This window comes from Castor canadensis, chromosome 3 (genome assembly GCF_047511655.1).
Source record: "Castor canadensis chromosome 3, mCasCan1.hap1v2, whole genome shotgun sequence".
Classification (NCBI taxonomy): domain Eukaryota; kingdom Metazoa; phylum Chordata; class Mammalia; order Rodentia; family Castoridae; genus Castor; species Castor canadensis.
The window spans coordinates 118,823,309-118,850,206 of NC_133388.1; the positions used below are offsets into that span (position 1 = coordinate 118,823,309).

Below are 26,898 nucleotides of genomic sequence, written 5' to 3' on the forward strand. Positions count from 1 at the left end.
TTCAAAGAAACTTTTCTTCTTCCCATCACCGTCCCAGGATGTAGAGTGGCTGAGCAGCACAGGGAGCCTACAGATCAGATGCAGACTACTGAGCTTTGGGCACTAACTTCCAGCACCAGGGATCCTGAGACAGGCCCTCACACCATGTGTCCTGCTTCTCCTCTGTTAAGTCAGGGTGCAGGCTAGATGCTGTTCTGAATTTTCTTCTACTCTTTTATCCTCTCCATAAATCTTTCATACATACAATCTCATTTTATATAAAACATTCTGACAGGATCAGCTAGGCATATGATACCCACTTTATGATAGCAAAACAGGGATGGAAAGGGATGCAGTGACCAGCCTAAGGTGACAAAGAGAACTTGTGTCCTTTAAGTATCTTTTTTTTTAAAGGAAAATCATGCATTTTAACATTTTTCTTTAAATTCTTTAGTAACAGTATTAAAAATTAAAAACCAAGACGGTATTGACCTTTTAAAAATGTTAAGTGTGTGTCTCTGATTCAGAGAAGATAAAAACGATGGTCTGAAAGGCCACATTCTGTCACATCTACACAGTCCCAAATGACATGCATTCTGGTCAATTTGAGAGAATTAGTCATCGATACACTTATTTTTCCTCTTTCTTTAAATGGTATACTTTAGTTGATTTAACATGTGGCAGGAGAGAAAGGTTTTCATCTTCTAAATTACCAACCTACATACACCCTTTTTAGTTTTGGATGAAAGGAAACCAGACGCTGGATTAGTAATTGAATTATCTTAGACGCACAAGAACTGCGACAGCTAAATGCTGCAATCAGAAAAATACGTACATTGATCCTGGTTCTACGCTTGGACCACGAATAAAGAAAGGCACACGAATATCAAAGTCATATGGCATGGATTTCCCCTTGACCAGTCCAAACTGCCCAATGTGGTAACCGTGGTCGGCAGTGTAAATGATGTAAGTGTTATCCAGCTCTCCCGTCTCCACAAGCATGTCATACAGCTGAAACACAGCACGGAGTCAGTCGTGACATGGCAGATGACATTCCATAGTGTAGCCACAATTTCGCCCAAATCTTTTTCCCATTATTTTCTAAAAGCCATGAGTTGCTTTAATAAGGCTGACAAACAAACACTAACCACATTTTCTAACTGCTTACAATCCTGGAGGGAAAAGGTTCAATGATACATTTGAAATGTAACTCTTTTGAATCTGTCACATCCCACTTAAAGTTTTTGTTTGTGTTTTGGGAAAAATAACAAGAAGACATAAAACAATCTTTACTACCAAACTTTATAGAGTTTGCTTTGAAAATGCATTTGTAAATCAAATTTTAATTTCATCACCCTTTTATCTAATTATCAAGAGTTAAAAAGAGGTTGCCTCTGAGCCTGATGCAGGCATGTCTTATTTGGCTTATGCTAGATTTTAAAATTCAGAAATTTTCAATTTATTCATTTATTTATTTATTTCTGGCTTCTTTTACAAAGTCAGAACACTCAACTATATATGACTCACATTTCTGCATGGCAAAACTGAGCTGGGGCTGAGTAGTTGCTGTTTGCCTTAGGCAAGGCACTTAATTTTAAGTTCACCACGGTCACTACCAGTTCCTATTGCCTTATACTAAACCTACTTTGCTTAATTTCTGAAGATATTTGAGGGGGTAACCACTGATTTGGTATGTCTTGTTATTTCGTCTGTCACTGGTTTCCTAAGAGCATCAGCAAGTTGCTGACTCTCTTCCTCTCTCCCTCATAGCATGATGCTGGAAAACAAAAAGAACAGGAAAGACAAAGGAAGTTAAACAAGAGCCACCACTGAGAGGCAGCTCATGTTCTTACCCTTTCCACAGAATCATCCACTGACATCAAAGTCTGGAGCCGTTTGCGCTGTAGAACGTTGGTAAATTCCATGTGGATGGGCAGCATTGGTCCTGTGTACTGCATAATCCAGTGCTTATCCATATTTGGTGCATAGTTATAACTAGGAGTTCTGAAAATATCCAGAAAGGAATTTTATATGTATTTTTTTATTTAGTCATATAGGGAAATAGCTGAAGTTAGAGGTTAGTAAGTAATCAGTTAAGAAAGATAACACTGCTGAAGTATTTTTTCCCCCAAGAATCTCCCCCTTTGTGTTTATAAGAAGATCTGAAGTCCTTACCACTCTAAACAGCATTTATCCTCTGAAGGTATATAAATCCAAACTAAGAAAACTAAACGTGGCAGCTAAACTTGAAATTAGTGCGAGTTCACTTGGGTTCAGTGAATAAAATGTGTAAGAAACACATCAAGATGATAATGCTTCTGTTACAAACCTACAGATAAAACTCAGTGGTTCAGAAGGAATGTTCTCAGGGTGATGTTAGCTCATAAAAGTTTTATTGCTAATTAGCCTATTAAATAAGAGTCACAGATGTGTGGAAAGATGATACATCACAATCTCAACACATCTTTTCTCTCGAATCTCTTAAGAGCATTTTATTGATTACTTATATATCTCTGTGAGTTTTTTCTCATTCTTAGTGTTATATTTAAAACCATTAATTTAATTAGATTCTCTGGAATTATAACCGAGACTATTTCTGCAACTTACACATTTACCAAGCAAGCAATTCATTTCCTAGACAAGTCAATACTGGTATAGGGCATGATTTTTGTTAACCACAGGGCAGTAGGTTCTGTTGTTCTCAGATAGGTTAGTTCAAGCCTATGGTTAATCTATGGCAGAGAGCCCAGTAGCATCTTGTCCATTCCTTCGGGGACTCATGCAATATGGCTCTTTCCCACTGCAGCCTTATCCAACTCCCTCTCCCACTCCTTAGATGCTACCACCTCATGCTCCTGAAGTGCAGAGAGGCCCTTAACTGAGAACTTTCCACTAGACTGTAGGTCACTTGAACCTACTTTTTAAATGTTATTAGGCATATGGGCTGTGAGTATTTACCATGCAATTTAAAATTTTAAATGTATTTTAAATACATTAACTCATTTAGTTATCTCAGTTGTTCTGGGAAATAGGTCTACTAGCTCCATTCTAAAGATGACAAAACCAAGGCTTAGCAAAGTGAAATCCCTTCTCAAATTAGTAGGTGACAGAATCAAGACTGAATTCCAAAGCTCACTTGTTTTAACAAAATGAACAAAAAATTAAGGGAAGGTTGCTTCTTACATCTGAGATGGCTTTTAAACATAAATGGTAATTTTACAAATAACCAGTTTCACAGAATAAACAACAGTTTATGCTGATTGAGAAATCTGGTTACCCATCTCTGTTCTGGAGAGAAACCTGTCAGTAAAGGATTGTGGGTAAGGATGGCTGAAGGGGACCTCAGGAACAACCAATCATTATAAACCCAGTGATTTCAGGAGACTTGACTGAGTAACCTACTGATTCTGCAGTTGTGTGAATTTCCAATGGGGAAAAATTTGGAGTTTCTGAGATGCATGGTTGTACACTGAGAACTTCTCCTCATACTAAGCCACATAAATGTCACTTGTTAGATATTTTCTTCTCCTAGGAGAGTTGCAAGAACCTCCTTTCTTACATTAGAAAGTACTAGCATGGTTCCATTGCCTGCCAGTTACACAAAGTTACCCTGATGATCAGTACAGATGCTGGTTAATTAGCAATGTCATAAGTACCAGTTAAGCTCAGAAGACACTGTTCCTTCACGTGCACAAGTTATTCTCAGAAGAATAAGTCAACTACCATGTAAAGGGACAGTTTTATAGAGTGGAAAAGAGAGTACAGCTTGATTTGCTCATCTGTAAATAGGGCTCAAGGCACTTCTCTTGTTTAAGTGATATAGATATCACTTAAAATGCCTAGAAGAGAGGCCCCCGATTTTCTCCTCCATGAGCTAATAAACAAATACATTGCATACAAATACCTGGGTTGAAAAACATCTTGTAATATTAAAATACAAACTTTTCAGGTATCACCTGTCTTTTTTTTTTTTTTAAAAGAGAAGCTTTCTACATAAATTTTCTTCTGCCTACTAAATAAATGATTTATGGACCAAATAGCCCTGTTTTTTGGCCTGAAAGGATTCCGCCTATGAAGAAGTAAAGCCCAGTGGGAAGGCTGTGGATAAGGGCTGAAGTCCATGCTTCTCATTCTTCATGAAGCATGTCGAGTTACAAACAGGATTAGATTAAAAGGTTGAGGAGAAGGAGAGAAGGGCTTCTAAATCCTTTTGCAAAGGGTTTTTCACCCACGGGGGTAGTTTGAGGTCAGAGAAATACAACAGGTTGGTCGTGAAAGGTCTCCTAACCATTTACTGATACGTGCCCTGAAAGAGAATACAGCTATAAAAGATTACACAGGGCTTCTTTATAATAAACATCCTCCTCTTACTGCCTTTGATGTTGGGTTGGCTTAATTTAAAAATAAATCTAGTTGACTTTTTTAAAACCACAAAACCTCAACGCAAATAAAAATTACAATAGGGAACCAGCCTGCAGGCTCACAGTGGGCAAATTACATCTTCCAGCAGTTACCTTGATGTGCTTGGGGCAGTCCCACCTCACTTTGAGGAGCAGGGAAGCTTGCAGCAAATTATAAGCCTCAAATCGAACTCCCGGATTTACCGAATGACATATGTTAAATCTGGCTTATATTAAAAGGGAGAGTTGGAGGCCTATTGTCAAAGCTTCCTACCCCTCCCTACTTTATTTTTCTGAATTTCTGGATGTGGAGGATGACCTCTCGCTCCAGGGATGAAATTCCAGGTGGGATCCGGAGGGTGGCAAGGAGGGGGACGTGCATTTGCCTTTTAAAGGAAAACAGACTGCCACTGCTTCCCCAGAACAGCAGCTGTTCAGGGGTCTGCAGGTGGAAGGTGCAAGGTTGCTGGAGTTGACAATGCTGTTGAAAAGTAATCTTTTGCCAAAGGCCTGTGGTCGCCTCCTGCTGAGATCTGCCAAATTCCTTGAAGATGCAGCCTTCTGTCCCCCAGTGATAATTAAGGCTTCCTTCCCTAACTAGGGATTGACTTAAAACTGTTCAAACAGGGCCTGGAGCTGTCAGCTGGAACACAAGCCACTGAAAGTAGCAGGGGAGTGTTTTAGGTTAAAGTGGAAAAAAGTACACATGCAGTTATTCCATGAGGTTTTGGAATCAGATCTCATTTTCCATCCCAACTCTTCTTACCTACTACAATGCAATTCTGGACAATGTTTTCTTTTTGGTTTAAGCCTCAGTTTCCTCATCTGCTTCATAAGAGTAACAACTCTGAAGAGTTCTTGTGAGGATTAAGAGATTTTGTTGACTCCAGAGATGGAATTATGGGAGTACACCGTACCTTCCTTATAGGTAGGGGGGAGAGAGCTTATCAGGTAATTGCTCATTAAGGCATCTTATTCCCATAGTACAAATGAAAAGATAAAGTGCACAAATTGGCAGCTCTCTGACAGTGCTCCTACTCTATCTAGTGTCACCTTGACCAGAGTCCCAAACCATGTCACCAAAAAGAATCTCAAAATCACAGCCATTAAAAGGAGAACTGGTAAGCACATTCCTTCTTATCAAAAGTAAATCCTGCAATCTTTAACATTCATCCTAATTTAAAACATTCTGTTTCCCACCTAGGGATCTCCCTGCAGTTCCTGAATGTCAACTTTTGTGCAAATACAAAGTCTCACCCTCTAAAGCACATTGGCTGCATTACTGAAAAGGTAGATAACATTCCCTGTTGCTTTAAGAACAAAAGGACAAAGGACCAGACTGTCATTTTGGGGTTTCTATTGCTTTCTTTAAAAACAAAATCTGAAAGGAGAGGGTGATGTGGGTTGAATATGATCGTAGTTGCATTATATTACCATTAAACAAGAAGGGGATTCAGAAAAGAGTAATATAGAGGGGGTGAATTTGATCAAACTATATTTTATGCATGTATGTAAATATCACAATGAAACCCCTTTGTAAAATTAATTTATGCTAAGAAAAAATCCGTGTCAGAAGTATAGTACACATGTCTAGCCTGCTAAGACTTTTTATTGTCTATACTATTAGGTTTTACCCTGACCTGTGCATCCTAGAAATTATACTCCCAAGAAAACATACCTGCAGTCCTCCATAGACTATTCCTGAATTTAAAAGTTATAACTTTGCCCAGCAAGGCTTCTCTGCACACCACTCTTCTCTGGCCATTGCTTATTTGGCTTTGGAGTTCAGTTCCCTGACCACCCATTTTCATGTTCAGTCCTCTCCATCACATAAATTCTCTTTGGGGCTGGATTCTCTTTTCAGCATTACTTATTGACAAAATAGGAATAAGAATTCTGAAAGTCAATAGAGTCACCCTTTTCTTTAACAGACAAGTATCATAGGAGAATAAGTTGCTAAGAAAGAAATAGTTTCAAGAGATGCATGTATTATGTATTAAATCCATACCTAGGGCATCACAGGGATCTTAGCAGTTCATTTTTACTGCTGATGGCCTTTGCTGTCATTGCAGTGGAAATACACTTCTTGTGTTTTATATTTGAACATGTGTTTTTTCCATTTGTTTAGTCTCAAACAACAACAAAAACACTGATAATCAAACTCTTAAAGGATACTGGTAGCAGGACCATCATTCCCTGAGAAATAAAATAGGTCTCATGCTTCAGAACAAGCCATTTGTACAGGTTTAAGAGGCACACTGAAAGCATTAAATTGGAAATTCTATACTCATCTTCCCAAGCCACACCATCTCGATTTTCACTAAAATTGAACTTACTTAATTGCCTTTATGGAGATATTCCCCACCTGACTTCAAATGTCTTTAGATAGGTAACATTTGAACACATGTAGGATAATACCAAATGATCTTGATTACAGGCATAAGATAAGAATAATTTAGAGTCTTTTAAACACTAATTAGAATTGTGCAAATACACAGAAACCACCTCCTACATTAATTGTGGCTAGGATGTGACCTGAGCAAACCTGGCATGGTGGGAAGATAAGCAAAATGTTTATGTGATTAGCTTCCCCAGATCAGGGGCCAGTCTTACAGCTCCTTGCTGTTTTCACTGGGCCCAGCCAAGTATTTCTGCAAAACACTTAACTTCTTACATCCCGTTGCTTGAATGGGCTGCTGATGTTTTCGCTAAGGAAACTGGTCATTCAGCAACTGGCAGCTTGTCTGCAATTTGTCTCACTCCTTTTGTGTGAACCTGTGCACTCACTGGATGCCACACGGGCGCACACTCTCTCCCTCCAGCCTTTTCCTCCAGCAGCAGCCAGGGAAACCTCACAACAAAGATGCCAGGAATTGGAGGTATTGAAGACCTGCTGGAGATGGAGCAGATCTTCACCTGCTAGGTGCACGAAGCCCAAGTCTTTGTTGCAAAGAGAAGCTGAATTATCCACCAACCACAAGAATTTTCATTTTCTGTGGCTCGGAATTCAGTTCTCCACACTGGCACTCACCCACAGCTCACACGTACACCTGGAAGAGGTAACACTGCCTCGCTGGGTGTTATCCTGTCTGCTATTTTAGAATGGTGAGAGGCTCACCATGATGCAGTCCTGGCTTGTCAAGAGATGTGCCTTGTCACCATGGATAAAGCACAGCACAGTCATTTCTCTCGCTACTTCCCCTAAACCTTAAGTTCAGCAGTATGAAACTGTACTTCTTGAAGGATAAGAAAGATCCCGTAACACATTGGCAGCTGTGCATGGCTCATCACATTAGAAAACCCAATAAGATTAACTCTGATGGAGGGTGGAGAAGCTTCTATGTACCCAGCACTGTGGTGACTTCACCTACATTGCCTCTCTGAAGATTTATTCATGACACACATCAAGGTAGTGATCCGATTCCCATTTTGCAGATGAGATTCTGGAGGTTCTTTTTTATATTTGTGGTAGTGGGCTTTGAACTCAGGGCCTTCACCTTGAGCCACTCCACCAGCCCTATTTGTGTGAAGGGTTTTTCGAGATAGGGTCTCGAACCTCACTGGCTTCTAACTACAATCTTCCTGATCTCTGCCTCCTGAGTAGCTAGGATTACAGGCGTGAGCCACCGGTGCCCCGCAAGTTTCTGAGGGGCTGAAGAAACTTCTCAGAGCATAGTGAAGACAGCTAAGGCCCAACTATTTTGCCCTCTGCATGAATAGATTTTTCTTTATCAAATCAAATCATATCATATCAAACCAATGGTTAGCTGATTCATTTGAACTAAAAAGGAATAAATGAATCCATTTGCATGTGGGAATAACCACGTGGACTCATAATTTGTTATTGCCCTTGTTACATGCAAACTCACTGAAGTTCCTAATATTTTGCAAGTGTTTTCTTAAAAAGAAGGTTTTATTGTTTTCTTTGCACCCTTTGTCAAGTTCCTAAGTCACATCTTACATTGTCCTGCTTATATCTTTGTCTATGCCATAATCTGTCCCGAAACCATCTACCCACTACCTGCAGTCATTTCCCCTATCTTTTCTCTCTCGCTCTTGTTTTTGTTTTTGGTTTTTTTGGCAGTACTGGGTATTGAACAGAGGGCTTTGCCTATGCTAGGCAAACATTTTACCACTTGAGCCATTTTGATTTTGAGACAAGGTGTTGCTAATTTTGCCCCCAAACTGGCCTTTAACTCCAGATCCTCTTGCTTCTGCTTCCCACATAGCTGAGATTCTAAGCATGCCCAACCATGCCCAGCAGTTCCCCATCCTTTGAAACCCACTTTGAATGCCTCTTTATCCATAAAATTTAGTTCTCCCCAGATACTTTCTTTCCAAAGTTCCACAATTCCATGACTGCCTGATCTGCACTTGCCACTTCTGGTACTACTGGTGATATGGCTATTTGGACAATTGCCTGTCTTTCCCCTAAAACAGGAATCAGGACAAACTTACTTTGCAAAAAGATCAAATGCTTAACATTTAGGCAGCACAGGTCATATGGTATTTGCCACAAACTACTTGTGTCTTAGAAACAGCTGCAGATAATATATAAATGAAAGAACATGGGTCTATTTCAATAAACTTCATTAACAAAAACTGGTGGCAAGCTAGACTTGGACTATGGGCCCCTGTGTGTCAACCCTTGCCCTAGCTTACTGGTTACTGTGTGTTATACACTATTCTCCATCAGCCCATCTCTGTGTTGTGCAGCACTCCTAAATACTTGTGGAACATAATAGCCTCTCTGATTCCAACAATGAAAAACTGTTACTACTGAGGCCCTGAGAACTGCAGATTGCTTTCTGTTGCACATGCAACCAAGCTGTCAGAACCTCTTGACCTGCAGCTGATTTTCCCATAGGCTTAGGGCCTCACCTTGAAGCTTCAAAGGCAGGCTAACTTCTAAGGAACCACAAAACATCATGTTTTATCAACCCCTTCTCCATAATCTCAGGGAAACACCTGTAAGGTTTATGGTTGTAGAAAGTCACCTTAGGCCATGCAACAAAGTAAGGTACACAGAGATTTCTGATTCAAAGGAAAAGGGAAAAGGTAGGTTTCAGGGTATGGTGGAAACTTCCATGCATCCTTTCACTGAATCAGCTGATTGCCAAATCTGTTATTAAAGAGAGCCACTCGCCAAATAGCTTCATTCATAAATTTATTTGCAGAATTCCCTGTAGGGTAAGAACTTCAGAGGTTTGTGTATCTGCCCACGGAGCTGATTCTAAACCACAATGGCTCAGGGCAACCTTCTTTATAAATCACCATATTTCATGCAATAAAACATTTGTTGGACGTGTGGCTCAAGTGGTAGAGCACCTATCTAGCAAGGGCAAGACCCTGAGTTCAAATTCTAGTACCACAAAACATAACAAAACAAAACAACAGCAACAAAATACTGTATCCTCCAGTTTCCTTGACATGCTCAGTAAGGGCCATCTTGGTTTCACATTTCTTGTTAGTTCTTTCCCCAACTCAGCTATGACCTCCTTCTTTCTAGTCTAAATCACTTGATATGATATCTGTAGTCACCAGTCAATTAGTTATAATAAGATACAAAGTAAGAATATAAAGAGGAGGTTCTTCCAGGCAACTAGAGTGCTGTCAGCAGTTACTGATCTATTTTCTTAAGGTTCTTTCTTTCTGTGACCTTGTCTAAAAGCCAGTGTGGATGAAAAGGGATGCTATTTAAGCACAAATGGATTAAGACACACCTTCGGAGGTTTGTGATAAAGAAAGAAGCTAGCAATTCCCTGTTCCCTGCCTTTCTAATGGGTGAGCTTTCGTCAGACCCAGCACCAGCCGCTTGGTGTGGAAGACTGCATGTTGATGCAATGGTTGGGAAGAAACATGTTGACAGAGTCAACAACAAAATTGTGTTCTTTGCTTCCAAGGCACCCAGACTTTTCCACTCTTGCCTAGTGAGGATTATCAGCTTACTGTAGCTCTCTCCTCACCATGTCCTCCCTCTCTGCCATCAGGGCCTTGCCTTCACCTCCCCAGCCCTTCCTCTTAAGACTTCTGCCTCTCAAAATGAAACATCAGGTTATTTTAAAGCCGTGACTTGAGAAGGCCTCCTGGGCCAGCCACTCAAGCTGCTTTCTGTGCAATTCTAATTGCGCATCTGCAGCAAAGCTGCTGTACTGTTTGCCTGGAAAACAAACTCAGGCTTCTTCTGTAGCCAGCTGTGAAGGCATACCATGAGATCGCGGTTATTAGAGGTAGGTCATACTAGTGAATATTACTCAAGCCATCGAAACGGAACTCTAGGTAAAAATGCCCCTGTTCACCAAAGGGCGTGTCTTCATTTAACTACTGGTAGAGGTTGGAAATGTGACTCCTGACCAATCCACTTGCACAAAGCTCTGTTTCAGGTCTGGCGGCTCTGTCTGTTCCTTGGGGCGTACTCAGGTTATCATCCTGTCATGATGGACACTGGTTTTCTGCCATGTGGCTAGGCACGGTAGAGGAAAATGGGGTAAAAGCGAGAATCAGGGTGGGAACAAAGGAAAGGGTGTGTGCTTGGCAGGGCAGTGTTGATGTCAATACTCACATGTGTTGGGAAGCATTGGGGTACAGTTTTGAAAACTGTGGGGCCGAGTCCTCAGGGCCGTGGGGCGCAGCGTGGCTGATCACCATCATAATGGGCCTATGGGGATACATTCTCTTAGACATTCTGAAGTAATTAATGCTCTCGTTAGTGATTAAGTCTGTGAAGTAGTCCTGAAACATACATTTGACACAAAACAAAAATTACAAAAAGGGACAGTCATCAGATCACATTTGAACACTGCTTTCCTCAGAAGCAACTCACTGAACGCAGAGGTAAGGTTGGAGGCAGCAATGTCTTCAAAAAAAGAGAAAATCAGTTGCCATTAATTTCTAGGGTTGCTGGCTTAGTAACATGCAAAAAACAAAAAAAAAACCAATGTATTTTAAATAATGTACAATTTAGCAATTAGGGAAGAAAAAAGGCAAGTCATATTTGCCCAAGGTAATGTTTAGACCTGGCAATCCAAGGGCAAGAGCACATGAAACACCGGATACATGTTTCATTCTCAGGTTTCACTGATGTAATTCACTGGCAACAAATTTAATTACTTCAAGGGAAGGAAACACCCACGCCCACTTCAAATTCGTAGTGGCAGAACACACACACACATAAACACGCTCCCTCATGAACACATACTCATGCACACACGCTGATGCACACAAATACACAAAAACAAGGAAGAATCTTTCCTTCAAATTAAAAATTCACCTGTGGAAAAAACACAATAATTGCTAACCAAAGCCATGGCCAAAATTCTGGTGCACAGGGAAAAGCTGCAACATTTTATCAATTAATTGACTTGAAACACTTAAATATGAGGAACAGTTGATTTCCTGCAGATTATACTGTGTTAATTGCACAACTAAAGTCATATAGCTGCTGGGATTAGAACCTGACTCGCTAATAAAAATGACTTAACCCACAGTCAAGGGGGTGCTGCACGTCTGTAGAGGGAGGAGAGAGAGGAACTAGAACGAAAGGGAAAGAGAGGATGAAAACTTAAATTGAACCACCTCTGCTTCCTCTAGGTGTGTCTCATTGGCCTAGGGGGCCAGTATAAAGTTTATTCAAGAAGTTCGAGGCAATGTTTACTATGTCAGAGATTCCAGGCATGGCTAGTCACATGTCGTGGATTTAAGGACTAGAACAGCTGCAAAAGCAGAACTAGAAGGAAAAAAATCTGTGTCGTAGGTCATTGTTAGGACAGGCCCACAGGTTGTTCCCTTTTGCCACAGGGTGTCTGTTTCATTTCTTTCCTTACTTAAAAAAAGAAAGAAAAAAAGAAGATACATGTTCTTTCCAGACACAGTTGTCTTTGACGCTTAATCAGCTGTGGTAATGTGCAAGTTACGCTGATTGAGAATTTGGAGAGGATCTTGACTACTTTGCTCTCCTTAGGACAACAGGGAATGAAAGGTTAATAGCTTAAACAGGAGCATGAAAAGCGTCCCCACAGATAGAAAATGATAGCAGTGGCAATTAGTGCACGTGGCACACATCGTTTGCACGCAGTGATTGTATCCACGACCAGGGAAGTGACCCAGGGTACGTGAGTGGTTGAACCACTGTAGCCTGATTTTCTTCATCTTTTAAAATGAGGACATGGCTCAAATTTGCTTTCACGGTCCCTGCCAGCTCTCAACTTTGATGAGTCTAGAAGCCTATTAGCAGGGTTTGTGAATTCATTTGCATTCATTGTTTTTCTGAAGGGTATGAAAAATCTGTCCTTACACCTTATCTCCCTCTTCAAGTCCCTTGTGCTCAAATCAGGCCAAGTATAAAGACAGCAGTGTGCCAACGCCATTAAATCAAGTTCTCTCTTTCCATTTCTGCCAACAACATTAAATCAAATTCCCTCTTTCTGTTTCTACCAAGGGTTCAAGCTAGCTAGTTTGAGCTGATTCTTGGCTTCTTTAAGGAAAATGAGAAAGAGATGGGTACAAAAAGGGAGAGGAGTATTTTAAAGCAAATTAGCAGCCTAAATTCAAAGATATTTTCCCTTTCTCTCTCATTATCTGGGAAAAAAATTCAATTTAAGTTAGCAATCACACATCTTTGTGAATTTTAAAGTCAAACCTGATCCTGTTGTTAGAGAGACCCATGAAAGGGGCCAATTTCAGTTTCTATAAACTGATTTGGAAATCCCACAGTTAATAGCATTAGAGACTTATAGACTCTTGACTGCCATGGGGCAGGTATCCTTGTCACATGGACTAAGCTTGGGCAGACAGGAGTAAAAACAAGTAGTGTTGTTTCCCAGTCTTAAGTTATTGAGCTTGTCGTCTTTATTTTTACATCTAAATCTGAAGCCCCAGACAAAATATGCTTTCAATCCATTGAAAAGCAAAACAGTACAAGATGAACATTTGATTATGTGGACAAGCCTTCCAGAGAGAAGGAAAAACAAAAATTATCACAAGACAGACCAGAGGATGTATGATTTTCTTGATGATACTTTCATCAAAGGCTGATTGCCATTCACCCTAATGAGGGAGGAAAATCACTCTACAAAGGCAGTGTTATTTGAAGAGTCCCATTCTTGCCTGGAGTTGAAAATTACCTTAAAATTTCTCATTCTAACATTGTGAGAGCATAGAAAGCCAATCTTGTGGATACTTTAACTCACTGAAAATGGCTTTTCCCCATTATGCACAAAGTAAATTGGTGCAGTGTAAAAGTGCCTGAAAATTACCTTTGCATAATCAAATCCATGCTTTTCTTTGATGCCATTGCGACAAACAGTGTAATTATAGAAACGAGAATTCTTGATTAATCCAAGCCATTCTCGCCACCCAGGAGGGATGTAACTGCCATTATATTCATTGAGGTATTTTCCAAAAAAGGCTGCAATGGGGGAGAAAAAAAAGGATTATGTTCTCATGTAAGATGATTAATCACAAACAAATGCATAAATATGAAAATATGATTTGAAAAAGTGATGGTGAAATGAAAATTAATCTAGGTAACAGCAATGCCAAAATAATAATAGTGTTCTTCAGTTCTTTGGCAAAGCGACACATTTTCCTTTTGAATAAATGTAAGTAGCATTGAAGAACATGGATTATGGTTCAATAAAATCACCATAATGATTATAGCACACTGGGGAATCTATTTCTTATGGTCCTCCTGGAATAAAACCAGAATATCATTTTTTGTTAAGTTGAGGTAACAATCAGGGAGGTTGCCAGTGTGAGATATGGGATGCTACCATTGGGTAACTATTAGAGAACTGAAAGTTCAGTCTTTGTGACAAAATTAAGTTGTCTAATTTACTTTGAGAGTGGTGCATTACAGAAATACTATTGAAAAGCTCATCTTGGGTCTCATGTATCCAGAAAATACCAATTTTCCAAAGTCAGGAACCATGGTAAACTCCATTTTTATGCCCATGGTCAGGGTTTCCATGTTGTATTTATGTTATGTGTATTTTATGGATGTGCACATCAACTATTGATAATAACAAATTCTGGCACCACAGACTTGCTATACAGATTACTAATATTCATAGGATGATAGTATTATGGTAGTCTCTGTGACACAAATCAGCACTACTCATTAAAAAGGCCCCTGGAAGGACTTCACATGTGTAATTTTGGAATGTCACATCCAAGAAAGGCCACCATTCTTCAGGAAGGAAGAATGTGAATTTTGTCCTGTGCTGAAGAAAACAAGTAAGAGAGGGAAAAGAAGAAAAGAGGAGGCTGGGATTTCAGCAACAGATTGGCTTATATATTAAAGCCAAATACCTTAAAATCATCAGAAGGGTAGCACTAAAGGCATTGTTTGGACAGTTTTGAGAGAGAAAGAGAGTACTTCTTCCAATTCTTGTAGTTATACTAGGAAACAAGCACTATTTTGGGTAAACGTAAATGTTTGGTTACCCTATTTATCCAGAAAACTTTATTTTACATATGCATGTACAGAGCTATGTAGCTATATGGGTATATATACATGCATACATATATTATACATACACATATACACATATCCAAGTTTTAGTTTTTCTGATCTTTGCAATGCTTTTGTTTAGAGAGAGATCATGTTGCAACTGGCCTGGAATTCACATATTCTTGCTGTGGCCTCTAGAGTGCTGAGATTACAGGTGTGCACCACCATACCTGGCTACAACTTAGCAGGCTTCATAGGTGCCACCACTTATTTATACAGCTTGGAATGAAAAAAGAGATCCTAGAACTGAGGCCTTTATTGGCCTTGGTCTTAAAGCACACATTTTTGAATCTTAAACACTGAGTATCTATGTGTGATAGTCATTTAGTTTGCTTTCATCTTTGACTTACAACTACATACAGAGCTTCTCTGTGGGAATGTTTTACTTGTTCCTTAGAGCAACCATCCAAAATGGAATGAACCGTTTTCCCTTTTAAATTTACTTTACTTCCACCATAATCTAGGGATTCTATAAATTCTAGATTTTAAATCTTCATGTTTTTACTTGAATTACAAGTGTTTTAAGCTGATTTGGTCTTCTAAAAATATTTACATAGAACAGAGCTTCAGAGCTTCTGAAGTTAGTATTTCTCCTTAGTTTTACTTTCTTTGGAAGCAATCTGGACTCAAGTCTGAGAAACATGGCACTGTGTGTTTACTTGCTGACAGGATGTTTTCTTGTTGAATCTGTGGATGAATGAACCAATCCAGTGGTCAGCTAGTCAAGTGCCCACTGCTTGAGAATTCTGCCCCAGCTCCCAAGCAGGTTGATGAGTGTAGGACAAAATGTCAGGTGGCTTAGGATTTTCCTCCAAGCTGACTATTTGCAGGAAGAATTCTTGTCTTTAGTGAGTACTTGGCCTTTTCACAGAGAACCACAAGATGATTTTCCTTTTCCAACAAAACACAACATGACTTGGAATTACAGGCAGCAGACCGGGGCATACCCTGTGTATGGTTAGTTCAGAAGGGGCCTGTTGACAGCAGCTTTATACTTAATAAACTTGGGCCCTCCTCCTTATCCCCAGGGGTTTATCCTACATTTCTGTCCTTTTGTTTTCAAAGAGGTAAAAAAGCATAGACTATACACCTTAGAGCCAGCCTGCCTGGGTTCAAATCCTGGCTGTGCTTCTTGCTAGCTATTCATCCACAGGCAAGTTCATTTACCTCTGCTCCTCTCATCTCTGTCAAGATATGATGATAAGAACAGTGGCAAGATGGTTGTGAGGACAAATGAGTTAATCCATAGGTAAAGCACTTAAGCAGTGTCTGGCACAGATCACAGGCTTATGAAGTGCTGCTACTCTTAGTATTATTATTATATTAGGTGTCACCATTGCTGTTATCTTTTCCACTATGTCTTCTCATTTTAAATATCTTACCATCCTGCTGTACAAGGAAACCTTGCTCTGTTGTCCTGTATCATGCATTTGCAAGCATCTTGAGAGGTGGTTTTTTTGTTGTTGTTGTTTTGGGTTTTTTGCCTCCTACGATGACTTATTTTGTGGAAATAAATTCTTTCCCATTTGGCTTCCATTTTCCTGCTACTTTTGGTGGGTTTTCCTCCTAGGGCAGCCATACCTGTCCTTCCTACCCTTCCTGCGCTGTTTTACTTTTTAGGTCACTTTGTACTGTTTCTGCCCATTGCCATGGCTGTTGCCCTTTGCCTTAATCCTCCCCTTTTAAAGGACTCCTTCAAGTCTCCTAATAGCCCTTGTTACTGCCTCAGAACTCCCTCCAGGTTTTCTGTGTCTTTGTGTTAATGGAGTGTGAGAAATGTACTTAGGATTCAGATGTGCCCTCACCTATCACAGTGGTCCAAGAGAGACCAAGCCCTGTGTGACAAAACAGCACCCGGCGCTGCCAGCCACAAGTTACTCCGCCCACTTTCACTGCTCCTTACTGCCCTGTGACATTTAATCTCATTTGTGATCACCCCTGGCCTCTCTGGACATAGCATTTCCTGGTAGTACTCTGCAATTGATTATCTGGGCTTCTAATTCTTTTCCTCCAGGTGTATTGAATCTCTTTGTCTCTCCCTAAGGTGAGCTTTTTTTTTTTTTTTCTGGCTCATATTACCATGATGTCTTTGTATAAGTTCTGGAGAGTGTGAAGTTTTTCAATCCTGTCGCATTGGCAGTTGAACTCAGCTATAACTATTTGAATACATTGCTAACAAGACATTCATCTGACTTTCTATGTCATTTCTCTTCTTTTGGGTGCCATTAAATACATACCTTCACAGCCGTTTCAAGACTGGATGATAGGAGAAAGATAAGAAAGCCCTGATTATAATTATTGTTGGCTGGAGGCCATGGTACTTTCTGTCTAGGTCTACCTGTTACATAATCCTTAGAAAAATTTCTTTTAACTATTTGAAGCAAGGGCATTTGTTTTTAAGTCAGCCATAGCATCTGCATAGAATACCTGATGCTTCAGAGAAGTTACACCTTATTTAATAGATTGAATGATATATTTATTGTAATTTTACTCCATGTAATCGATAGGCTTGGGGTGGCAGGATTTCACCGTAGTAACTGTAAGTATGCATAATTCTGAACCAAGTTAAAATTATGATTTGTGTCCATTTTCATTCATGGGTTTGTTTTTTCCAACTGGATTGTAGGTCTAGTGAAGACAGGCAGTATCTTTTCATACTGAAGTATCTGCTGTAGTTCTAGACACACTGTGGTTCAATAAATGTATGCTTCATTTCATGTTCACATACCTATTAAAAAATCTGTAATACCACAATCCATAAGAATAAGAAAACTAGGTTGTCTTACTTTAGTGAACTCTGCATTTAAATAAATCCCATACTAGAGAATAAATAAATAAATAAATATACCTGCTATAAGTAACATAAAATTTATAATGTAAAAAGATAGGAAGTTAAAAGGTAGATTAATTTATCTAAATTTATCTGTTACAAAAGAATTCTTTGCAAACAACTAATTGCAAAGCTAGGCACAGGGTCATGTGCCTGTAGCCCCAGCTATTCAGGAAACTGAAGTATGAGGATTGATTGAATCCATGAGTTTGGGGCCAGGGTGGGCAACACAGAGAGACCCTATTGCAGATCTCCTGCCCCTTCCATTGGAGGTATGAAGCAGAATTACTGTGACTAAAATTCAATTCTTTTGTAATTTTATATACTGTGTGCTATGATTTGAATAACATAATTTTTTACAAATCCACATAATTACTTCAGTCAGTACGATAAAGCTGCAATATGTTGTTGGACAGGAAAGAAAATTTAGGAACATTCTGGGCCAATCTCTGCATTACATAGTTGGAAAACTGACCAAAGCCTTCAAAACAAATGAAAGGCAGCTAGGATGGTTTTCCTTACGTTCAATGTTTCCTCTTAATCATGGATGGTTGTTTTTACCTTAAAATTTATGATACATTTTCTATTAATGTTTATCCCCTCCTGAGAAATTTAACTGATTTTTAGCAGATAGATAATAATAGATGAACCATATTGTTCCCACTTCACTTTGCCAGAACAAAGCTTAATAGAATTGTTACTGTATTTTTCCTTTCTTAAACACTTAAGCTCTTATAAACTCATATTTTCCATGAGTAAAGTGAGAAAAATTTAGGCTACGACCAATCCAAAAAATATGCTTAAGTTCTGCAAAAGAAAAATCATGTCATACAATGGTAAATGTAAAATTGGATCAATTCGATTTATTTAAACCCATGTATTCTGGAGGCCTTCCAAAATAAGCCACTTAGTACTTTGTCTTTTTTGACTTGTTCATAAAACTCATTGCCTCTTTGTGCCTTGCTCTAGGTGGTTACTTATGTATCATACATATTTCAGTTTCCCTTATTATCTGTCCTTAGGTTTACAACAAAATATTCCAAGTTAACAAACTCATAATTAGGAAAGCAATAAAATCTTTATACGTTTTCCCATTGGTTTAGTATTTCATAAATAATTGTGTTGGTTTACTATCTACTAACCAATCTCTTCATTTCCTCACATGCCTATCATTCTTTTGTGCTTATATGTGTACTTTCAAATGGGTCACTGTCACAAAAACATCTAAAGATCACCTCCTAATTCTGAGATACTACCATATTTTCTCATCAAAGATAAATATAATTTAATATTGATCTCTATCACTACCATTTTATTATCTTGAGTACATGGTATCCTGTTAGTACTGCTAAGCATTTGGAAAGTCCTTGCTCCCTTCAAGAGTTCCTTTTATGTTAGAAGGGAACTCACTATCTGTTATAACCTATGTGTCTCACCCCTGAGAAAATGGCTGGCTATAGAATCAGGCTTGGCTTCCAGGAGCAAATCTCTATCCCTGGAAGGACCACGCTAAAGCTGGCTTGCAGGGCTGCTGAAATAGGACCCACGTCCTCATTAGGACACCTTAGTGCATGCAGCTTCATCCTGGACAGAACCTGAAAACCATTATAACCATTACAACTTCAGCAAGTCACTTTAATCTTTTGGGTGTACATTTGCTCCTCTGAAAATTAAGGATCAAACTAAATTATTCCCAGGCATGTTGGAGTACTCCTGCAATTTCAGCACTCAGGAGGCCGAGGCAGGACATCAAGAGTTAATAGCCTGGGCTACATAGCAAGACCTCATCTCCAAAAAATAAATACAAATTAACACTTTATTATCTCTGAGTTTTATAGTCAAGCCATTCTAATCCATCATAGGAATATAATTGAAATAAGTACAAGAATACTGTATGGTTCTTAGAAGTAACTGATTTGTTTTTATCCTGGTGACCCAATAACCTTTTCAAGGGATAGTGTTTCCATTTTTGCTTTTGCACCTGGAAGCTTAGTTCCAAACATGCTTTTCCCCACTCCATGGCATTTAGTTTTTATGTCAAACTTTGCCTTAACTAGGTATGTCCCTTTGTTTCTGTTTGCCAGGGTCGCTGTTGTTTTGCACCCTATTATGTTTTATGTGTCTCTTAAAGTCATTTTGGAACAAGGCAGGATAGAATATGTACAGAAATAAGATCCTGGAAAGAGGAAGGACTTGGGTGTCAGATGTATGTACTGGGCTCATTCTGCCACTGACAGGCTTGTGACTTTTGATAATTAACCCTTGTTTTCTTTAATGTAACAGAGGAGGACTAGGTGAGAGTAGGTGGTAAAGGAGGTAGGCTGCAAAAGCCAATTCCTTTCTTCCTCACCTTTCCTAAAACAAATCAGCATGCGCTATTCGACTACACTAGACCCGATAGGGCTCTGTCTCACACTGCACCTCTATTTCTCAGGCAGATATCATCCATATACTCTGGTTTCAGTGAGAGCTCTAGTCAGTTCTTCAAGCCCCATGTCTGCTGCTAGGAATTAAATGACAGGGAGCCTGGGAGTCCAAAGGCACTGATTTCCCACAACACTTCCCATGAGCAAAACACAATTTGATGGTTAAAATCAGGAACCAGGCATTAGGGGACCATTTGTGATCGTGCTTCTGAGCTGGTTACACAGAATTTGAAACCCCACTTCAGTTATAAAACCCAGCCAAGTACATTTGCCGTCTATGAACCCTACAGGGATGTTTGATGGATTTGCAAATTGCTTTAGAGTCCTCAGATGAAAGGTACTATAAATTTAAATCACTAATGTGAGAAAACACACTATGGAGAAGGCACTCTCTGTAACCTCACTGTAACCCAGTTTCTTTCCTACACAGAGGCAAACCCCCTTGAGATGGCAAGAAGACCTTCTTCTGAGAGTAGAGGGCGTGAGATGCCTGGGAGTGACAGTGCTATCATATGCACAATCAATATTTTCATCCATAAATAGCAAGTATTAAGTGCTCACCAGTCGTTCTGTAAAAAAAGCAAATGGCCACATATTTCCTGAGTCCAATGGGAAAAATCAATTTCATTTTTTAAAGAGATTTAAAGGAATAGTTATCTGAAATCCTTCACTTTTAAACCTTGAGAATAGATAATCTGTGGGCTGAAAATCATTTCCAACAAGCTTTTATGATGGCACCTTTAGTTCTTTTTTTTTTGGAGTGGGGGAGGTGGAACTGGAGGAGTGAACTCAGGGCCTCAAGCTTGCTATGCAGGAGGCTCTACCACTTAAGCCACATCTCCAGCTCTTTTTTTTCTTTAGCTGTTTTTCAGATAAGGTCTCATGTTTTTGCCTGGATCATTCTGCGCCGTAATTCTCCTATTTAGGCCTCCAATGCAGCTGGGATGATAGGTGTGTACCACTGTACTCAGCTATTGTCTGAGAAGGGGGTCTCGCTAATTTTTTACCCAGGCTGACCTCGAACCGAGATCCTCCCAATCTCTGACTCCCAAGTAGCTGGGATTATAGATATGAATCACTGTGCCAGATCCATCTTTAATTCTTATGAATAAATCTATGTGGTTCTTGGGGGAAAAAAGAAAATCAAACTCTGAAGACACTCCATCCACATCCTTATTTCCTTCCATGAAGAAATGCTTAGAAAACCTGACGAATGTATCCAATGCTGGGAGAATAAAGGCTTTGATGGTATCATTCCTAGAACAGCCTTGCTTCTTTCAACTGACACGATATTCACAAGCCCTCTGGAAGGAGGTCCCCAATTTTCAAACAAACTGACTGCCCATTTTGCCCTGCATAGGTTAAGCAGTGATTGCAGGTGTAGCAAGTGGAACACCTTCTGGAAGGTGGAAGTGGACAACTGAGACATCAAACTGACCACAACTTAAGCTAAAGCAAATTCCAAAGCCTTATGAAGTACATACGAAAAAAATAAATGAATCAATAAGGCACACATCACTGGTTTATTCATTCAGCTATTCATTCACCCAATAAGTAATTTTGCTCATCTACGATGTCCCAGACCCTGACAGAGTTATAGCAAATTGAAATTAATTTCCCACTCAAACAATCAGCAGAAATTTATCAACATCTAAGAAAAGCCTCAACCCTAGAGATTCAAAGAAGTGGGACAAAAACTCTCTTTTACTGCAGGTTGTCCTGGAAAGTTCCAACTGCTGGGTGCCCCAGTGGACACAGCACTGTCACACTGTGTCCACTGAGAATGCTTCTGACTTTTCTCTAAGGGATCTCCCACTGGTACATTCTCCAGAGCAAAAAGGACACGCTGTAGTTCGAATGTGGTTTGTACTCCCTGAAACTCATGTTGAAATTTGATGGTTCCAGTGGCTATATTGGGAGGTGGGATTTGGAGGGGTATTAGCTTAAGAGGGATTGATGCCTTTCTCCCAGGAGTGCATTAACTACCTGGAGAGCAGCTGTTAGAAAGTGAGGCCACCCTTTCCTGTCATGTCTCATGTACTTGCTTTCTCTCTCACTCTTTGTCACATTATGACACAGTACTAAAGGTCCTTGCTACAAGCTGCCACCATGCTCTTGGACTTTCTAGAATCCCCATTTCAGGCATTCTGTTATAGCAACAGAATATGAACCAAGACACTAAAGTATGGAGAGGATTCTGACAAAGAAGAGAAAAGCTAGATTGTTTTCATTTAGGGGCTTATTGGAATTTTGCATAGATTACCATGCATTTTCTTCCTGTGTCTAAAACATAAGTACTAGAGGTTTAGAAGCTGGAAATGTCATTCTGTTGTTAAGATTCTGTACCTGTTCTGTAGCCTGTGTTGTTAAGATAGACAGCAAAGGTTCGAGGTTCGTGCGTCGCCTGCCATGACGGCGAGGAGCAGTTCTCATTGTTGGTGTAGACATTGTGGTTGTGCACATACTTCCCAGTGAGCATGGACGACCGGGAAGGGCAGCACATGGGTGTGGTCACAAAGGCATTGGTGAAGGTAGCCCCTCCGTGTTCCATAATCTTCCTTGTTTTGTTCATGACTTGCAGGGACCCTAAAAGGAACAATTGCAGCATTGTTTAGCAAAGCGCACCATGTGAACAATACCCACTTCTAGCATATCACTCAGTGTCTGCTTCTCGGATTTATTAATTTCACTCCCCTAATTTGAAGGGGCCTATAATTTGATCAGCTCTCATTTCTAGAACAAAATGAAATATTTGGGATCCTACCATCTCAAGTATTTTGTGGAATAATAAGCACATTTCAGCTTCTTCCCTTCTTAATCACAAGGGGGAAAAAATGCAAGCTAATCTGATAATTAAAGCTACAAGTTTAGATATGGAGCACATTCAAAGGCCAGCGGTCCTTTGATGATTTCCAGAGAACAATAGCCTGTTACACAGAGTATCAAAACCCCGACCTACCACACACAAAAATGCTAGTCACAAGCAGAAATACTAGATGCAACAGTTTAATCATATGGAAGAAAAGAGAAAATGTCCCTTGTTAAGTAAAAGTTCCTCCAAAATGCCTGTATTTAATTAAAAACAAAAAACTCTTCAATGGAACTTAGTATCCTTTAGCAAACTAACCAAATGTCTGCCAATTTTGCTATCAGGACAGGATCACCAGTTTATATTCTGAGTAGTTTTCATATAATTTTTAAAGAAGCTTGCTTGTTTGTGAAAGAGCTATACTTCAATTGCACTCAAAAGTATTTGCATGGTTGCAAAGTTTCCACCTTAATTTTAAGGATGAAATGGTAACATAAGATTGCTAAGGAAGAAAAAAAGTCTATTTCAATTACTCTATCCAGTCAAATTCTGCAGCTGAAACACATCCAAATGCTGCAGAAAAGCTCAGACCAGAATTCAATAGTCTTTTCAGGACTTGTCAAGAAATGCACTGCAGAGCGCTCAGCCAAACCGATTGCATTTGAATCCTGGAGCCTCAGATTTCTAACAGGTCCCACTCCTTCCAAAGAAAGGGAGAAAGTCTATGTTTTCCAGCAAGGAAGGAAATCGTAATGCAAACCAGGCAAGCGCTCAGAGCAGAAGAGAAGTGTGCAACAGCCCAAAAAGTCACAGGTAGCCGATTTCTTCATATATTAGTTTTTGTCTCTACACATGATCATTTAAAAAAAAGAGGAAGATTTCTAATTGGGTCTCCTTAGAGACCCCTAAAATATGCTTCAGCAAGGGGTGCTCCTAACTACTCTTTTCTTCTGGTTGTTTCTGGGGATCGAGCCACCTTTTGTAGTCTGTATGAGAACCCACTTCACACTGAACATTCATTCTGTCGACCTCAGCACTCCAGGCTGATCCCCACAACTGTTCCAGCAACAAAAGAAATGGAAAATTTTCCACCTCAGCTTCTGGTCTTCAGTAGTAAACTCTCAAGATGAAAATCTACACATAGAAACAGTTTGGGGATATTTGCAAAGCAACATATGCACAAGAACGTCAACATAGCAGTAGCGGTAAGTATAAGGAAAGCAGACACTGAGCTAAATGGTTAATAAAGGTTCTGAAATAAGAAATGAGGACAAATGAAAGGAAGAGAAGAAAATGTCAGATGGGTGAAATTCACAGCTGGGGACACAGGGAGGATGACGTGGGTCATGCGCTGGCCAATGAGGAAGAAGTAGAATGCTGTGAATGACACATTGATTTTCTGCATGGAAAGCAGATGGAAGATTCTCTTGATGAAATTTGGGAAGCACAGTTAGCAAATAGCTTGGAAGCTGGTCAGAGATGCTTAGATTCGATAGAAGAGACAAAATGAAGCCTGGAATGGTGGTATACCCATGTGATCCCAGCACTCGGGGGGCTGAGAGGCTGAGGTGGGAGGATTGTGACTTCTAGCCCAGGCTGGGTTACTTAATGAGATGCACTCACAAAGAAAAAAAAAAAGAAAGAAAGAAAAGAAAAGAAGAAGGCAAAATAGGGTTTTATTGCTAAATGAATGAAGAAAAAAGTTGTTGAGAGGTGTGGCTGTGGCAAGCATGGTGTGTGGATTGAGGAGGTCATGTGGGTACAGCCAAGAGGTTGCTGAGGCCATGCAGCCCAAGGGGTGAGAAGAACCTGGACCAGACAGTGCCCCTGACATAGAGAGAATCTGAAAACAGATCTGGGTGATGCTGTAATACATGAGAGGGTGTGAGATGGCTGAAACCTCAAAGTTCGTAGCCCAGGAAGAGAGCTGGAAGGAATGTGTTCCACTGGAGGAGAAGTTAGCTACATAGGAATCTGCCCCGGAGATCAAGGAAGTCAAATGCAGGAGGAAAGCATTTTATATGTGTTGGTTGATCAGATGGGGAAAACATCCTAGAGGTAAACTGACGAAGAGACGTGGAAATAGAAGAAGGAGAAATACTACTGTGGGTGTCCCTTCTCCTCTTCTTCCTGCAGTATCTGCAGTGCTACTCACTGTGCTGTCTTGAATTCTGGGAAAATAGCAAACACTGCACATGGATTTTCATTGCCTCATAGTCTATTTCACAGAACAAGCTCCCCGAGTTTCCTTTATGGGACTTCACCGAATTCAAATGAAAAAAAGAAAAGGGGGTGGGGTGGTGTGGGGAGAGGTCTGGTGGAGTGGCTCAAGTGGTAGAGAGCGCCTGCCTAGCAAGTGTGAGGCCCTGAGTTCAAACCCAGGTACCGACAAAAAGAAGAAGAAGAAGCAGACAATGACGACAGCTTGAAGGTCATCGTCCACAGTACTGAGTCACTCCAGTTTACATACTCATTTGGGTTGCAAATGTGGGATAAAGGTGGAAATCTGACTGACTGAAAGTCAAGATGAGATCAAAACTAAGACAGAAACAGCCAATTCTCAAGTTATCAGAGTTGGCCAGCCAGGACTCTCCTCTCATTTGCAGTACCACCCATTCCTCAATTGCCTGTCTGCGTACACATCCCAAACAACCCCTCCACCAGATGCCCCACTTCCTTCCACTCAGTCCACTCATCAAAGGAAACAAGGACGACCATCAATGATCCCTGAATGCACCATGGATGGTGCAGCTCCACTGCTGAAAGGAGAGCACCTCTTAGCTTTTGACTCAAGAGAAGTTTCTGAGACACTGCCTGTCCAACACTAAAGAGCACAGTAATCACCGAATCCCAGGCCCACCTTGAAACACTGCGTTTAGTAAAACCAGGATGTTCCCAGGTGATGCTGAAATGAAATGGGCCCCATTTGCAGAGGGATTTGAGATTAGACATGGAATCAGGGAAGCCAGGAACTGGATGAGACTTTGGTAAATGCCCCATTTTGAGTGATCCAAGTGGCTTAAACCACTTCCTAGGCTATGAGTTTATACTGCGGACAGGACTTAATCTCAGCTGGGCTCTCTTGTAAGAGGTTTATGAGCACTGACTCATTTAATGACAGTAACCCTTTGTGGGAGGGGCCATTTCTGAAGATCCCTATGTTCTGATGATGAAACCGAGATACACAGGGTTAAACCATATGCCAGGGCTACACAGAGCCTCAGAAGCAAACACAGGCAACTGGCCCCAATTATGCTTTAAATTACACCTAGGCTGTGTACCTGCTGTGACCTTGATGTTTTCAAGGTTTGGAAACACAAATGATGTTTGCTCACCATCAGGATGAATCTCACTTTTTGCTGTCTCTTCTTTTGCTTTATTGGATCCCATGGGAGAGATGGTGACAGACTTTAATTCATGCACCCCTCCTCCTCAGGGACACAATGATCTCAGTAGCTCAGGGAGGAAGGAATGCACATTTGTCTGTCTTCAGCAACTGACTGCTTCTCATCCTGGTGGATTCCGGGCGCGCACACACGATGGAGCGCAGGAATCTGAGCTTTTAACTTGGCTGAGCTAGTACACTCTAGAGAGAAAAGCACCAAGCACCTTCGTCCTTTTTATAGTTGTGCATTGACTACTACTGGTCACTTAAAGCTGCCTTGCACTGTGTCTGCTGTTCCTATGACTGCAGCAATGGTTTCCAAAAGCAAAGGCAAACTGACCAAACGTGCAGTACTAACTTATAGCCGAGAGTGGTGGAGCACCTGGAATCCCTGCACTTGGCAGGGCTAAAGCAGGAGGATCATGAGTTCTAGACCATCTAGGCCAGCCTGGTCTGCTACACCAGGCTGTGTGTGTGTGTGTGTGCCTGTGTGTGTGTGTGTGTGTGTGTGTATATGTGTAGATATGCACTGCATTCTGTCCTACAGGTAGAAGGCTCA

At 40.4% G+C, this 26,898-nt stretch overlaps 1 protein-coding gene across 18 annotated transcripts in view; it reads right to left on the minus strand.

Moving 5' to 3' along the window:
- The window catches only part of Sulf1 (sulfatase 1), a 154,989-nt gene that overhangs the window by 35,769 nt on the left and 92,322 nt on the right, over positions 1-26,898 (minus strand). For 17 of the 18 annotated variants that reach the window (XM_020182619.2, XM_074068557.1, XM_074068559.1 and 14 more), the window contains 5 exons: positions 22,492-22,731; positions 13,634-13,785; positions 10,942-11,111; positions 1,833-1,983; positions 815-990 (listed from right to left, as the gene is read on the minus strand). In XM_020182619.2, the coding sequence (XP_020038208.2) occupies positions 815-990; positions 1,833-1,983; positions 10,942-11,111; positions 13,634-13,785; positions 22,492-22,731 (889 nt within the window). Of the gene's footprint in view, positions 1-814; positions 991-1,832; positions 1,984-10,941; positions 11,112-13,633; positions 13,786-22,491; positions 22,732-26,898 lie in introns of those variants that run through there. The other variant, XM_074068560.1, reaches the window with a different exon arrangement.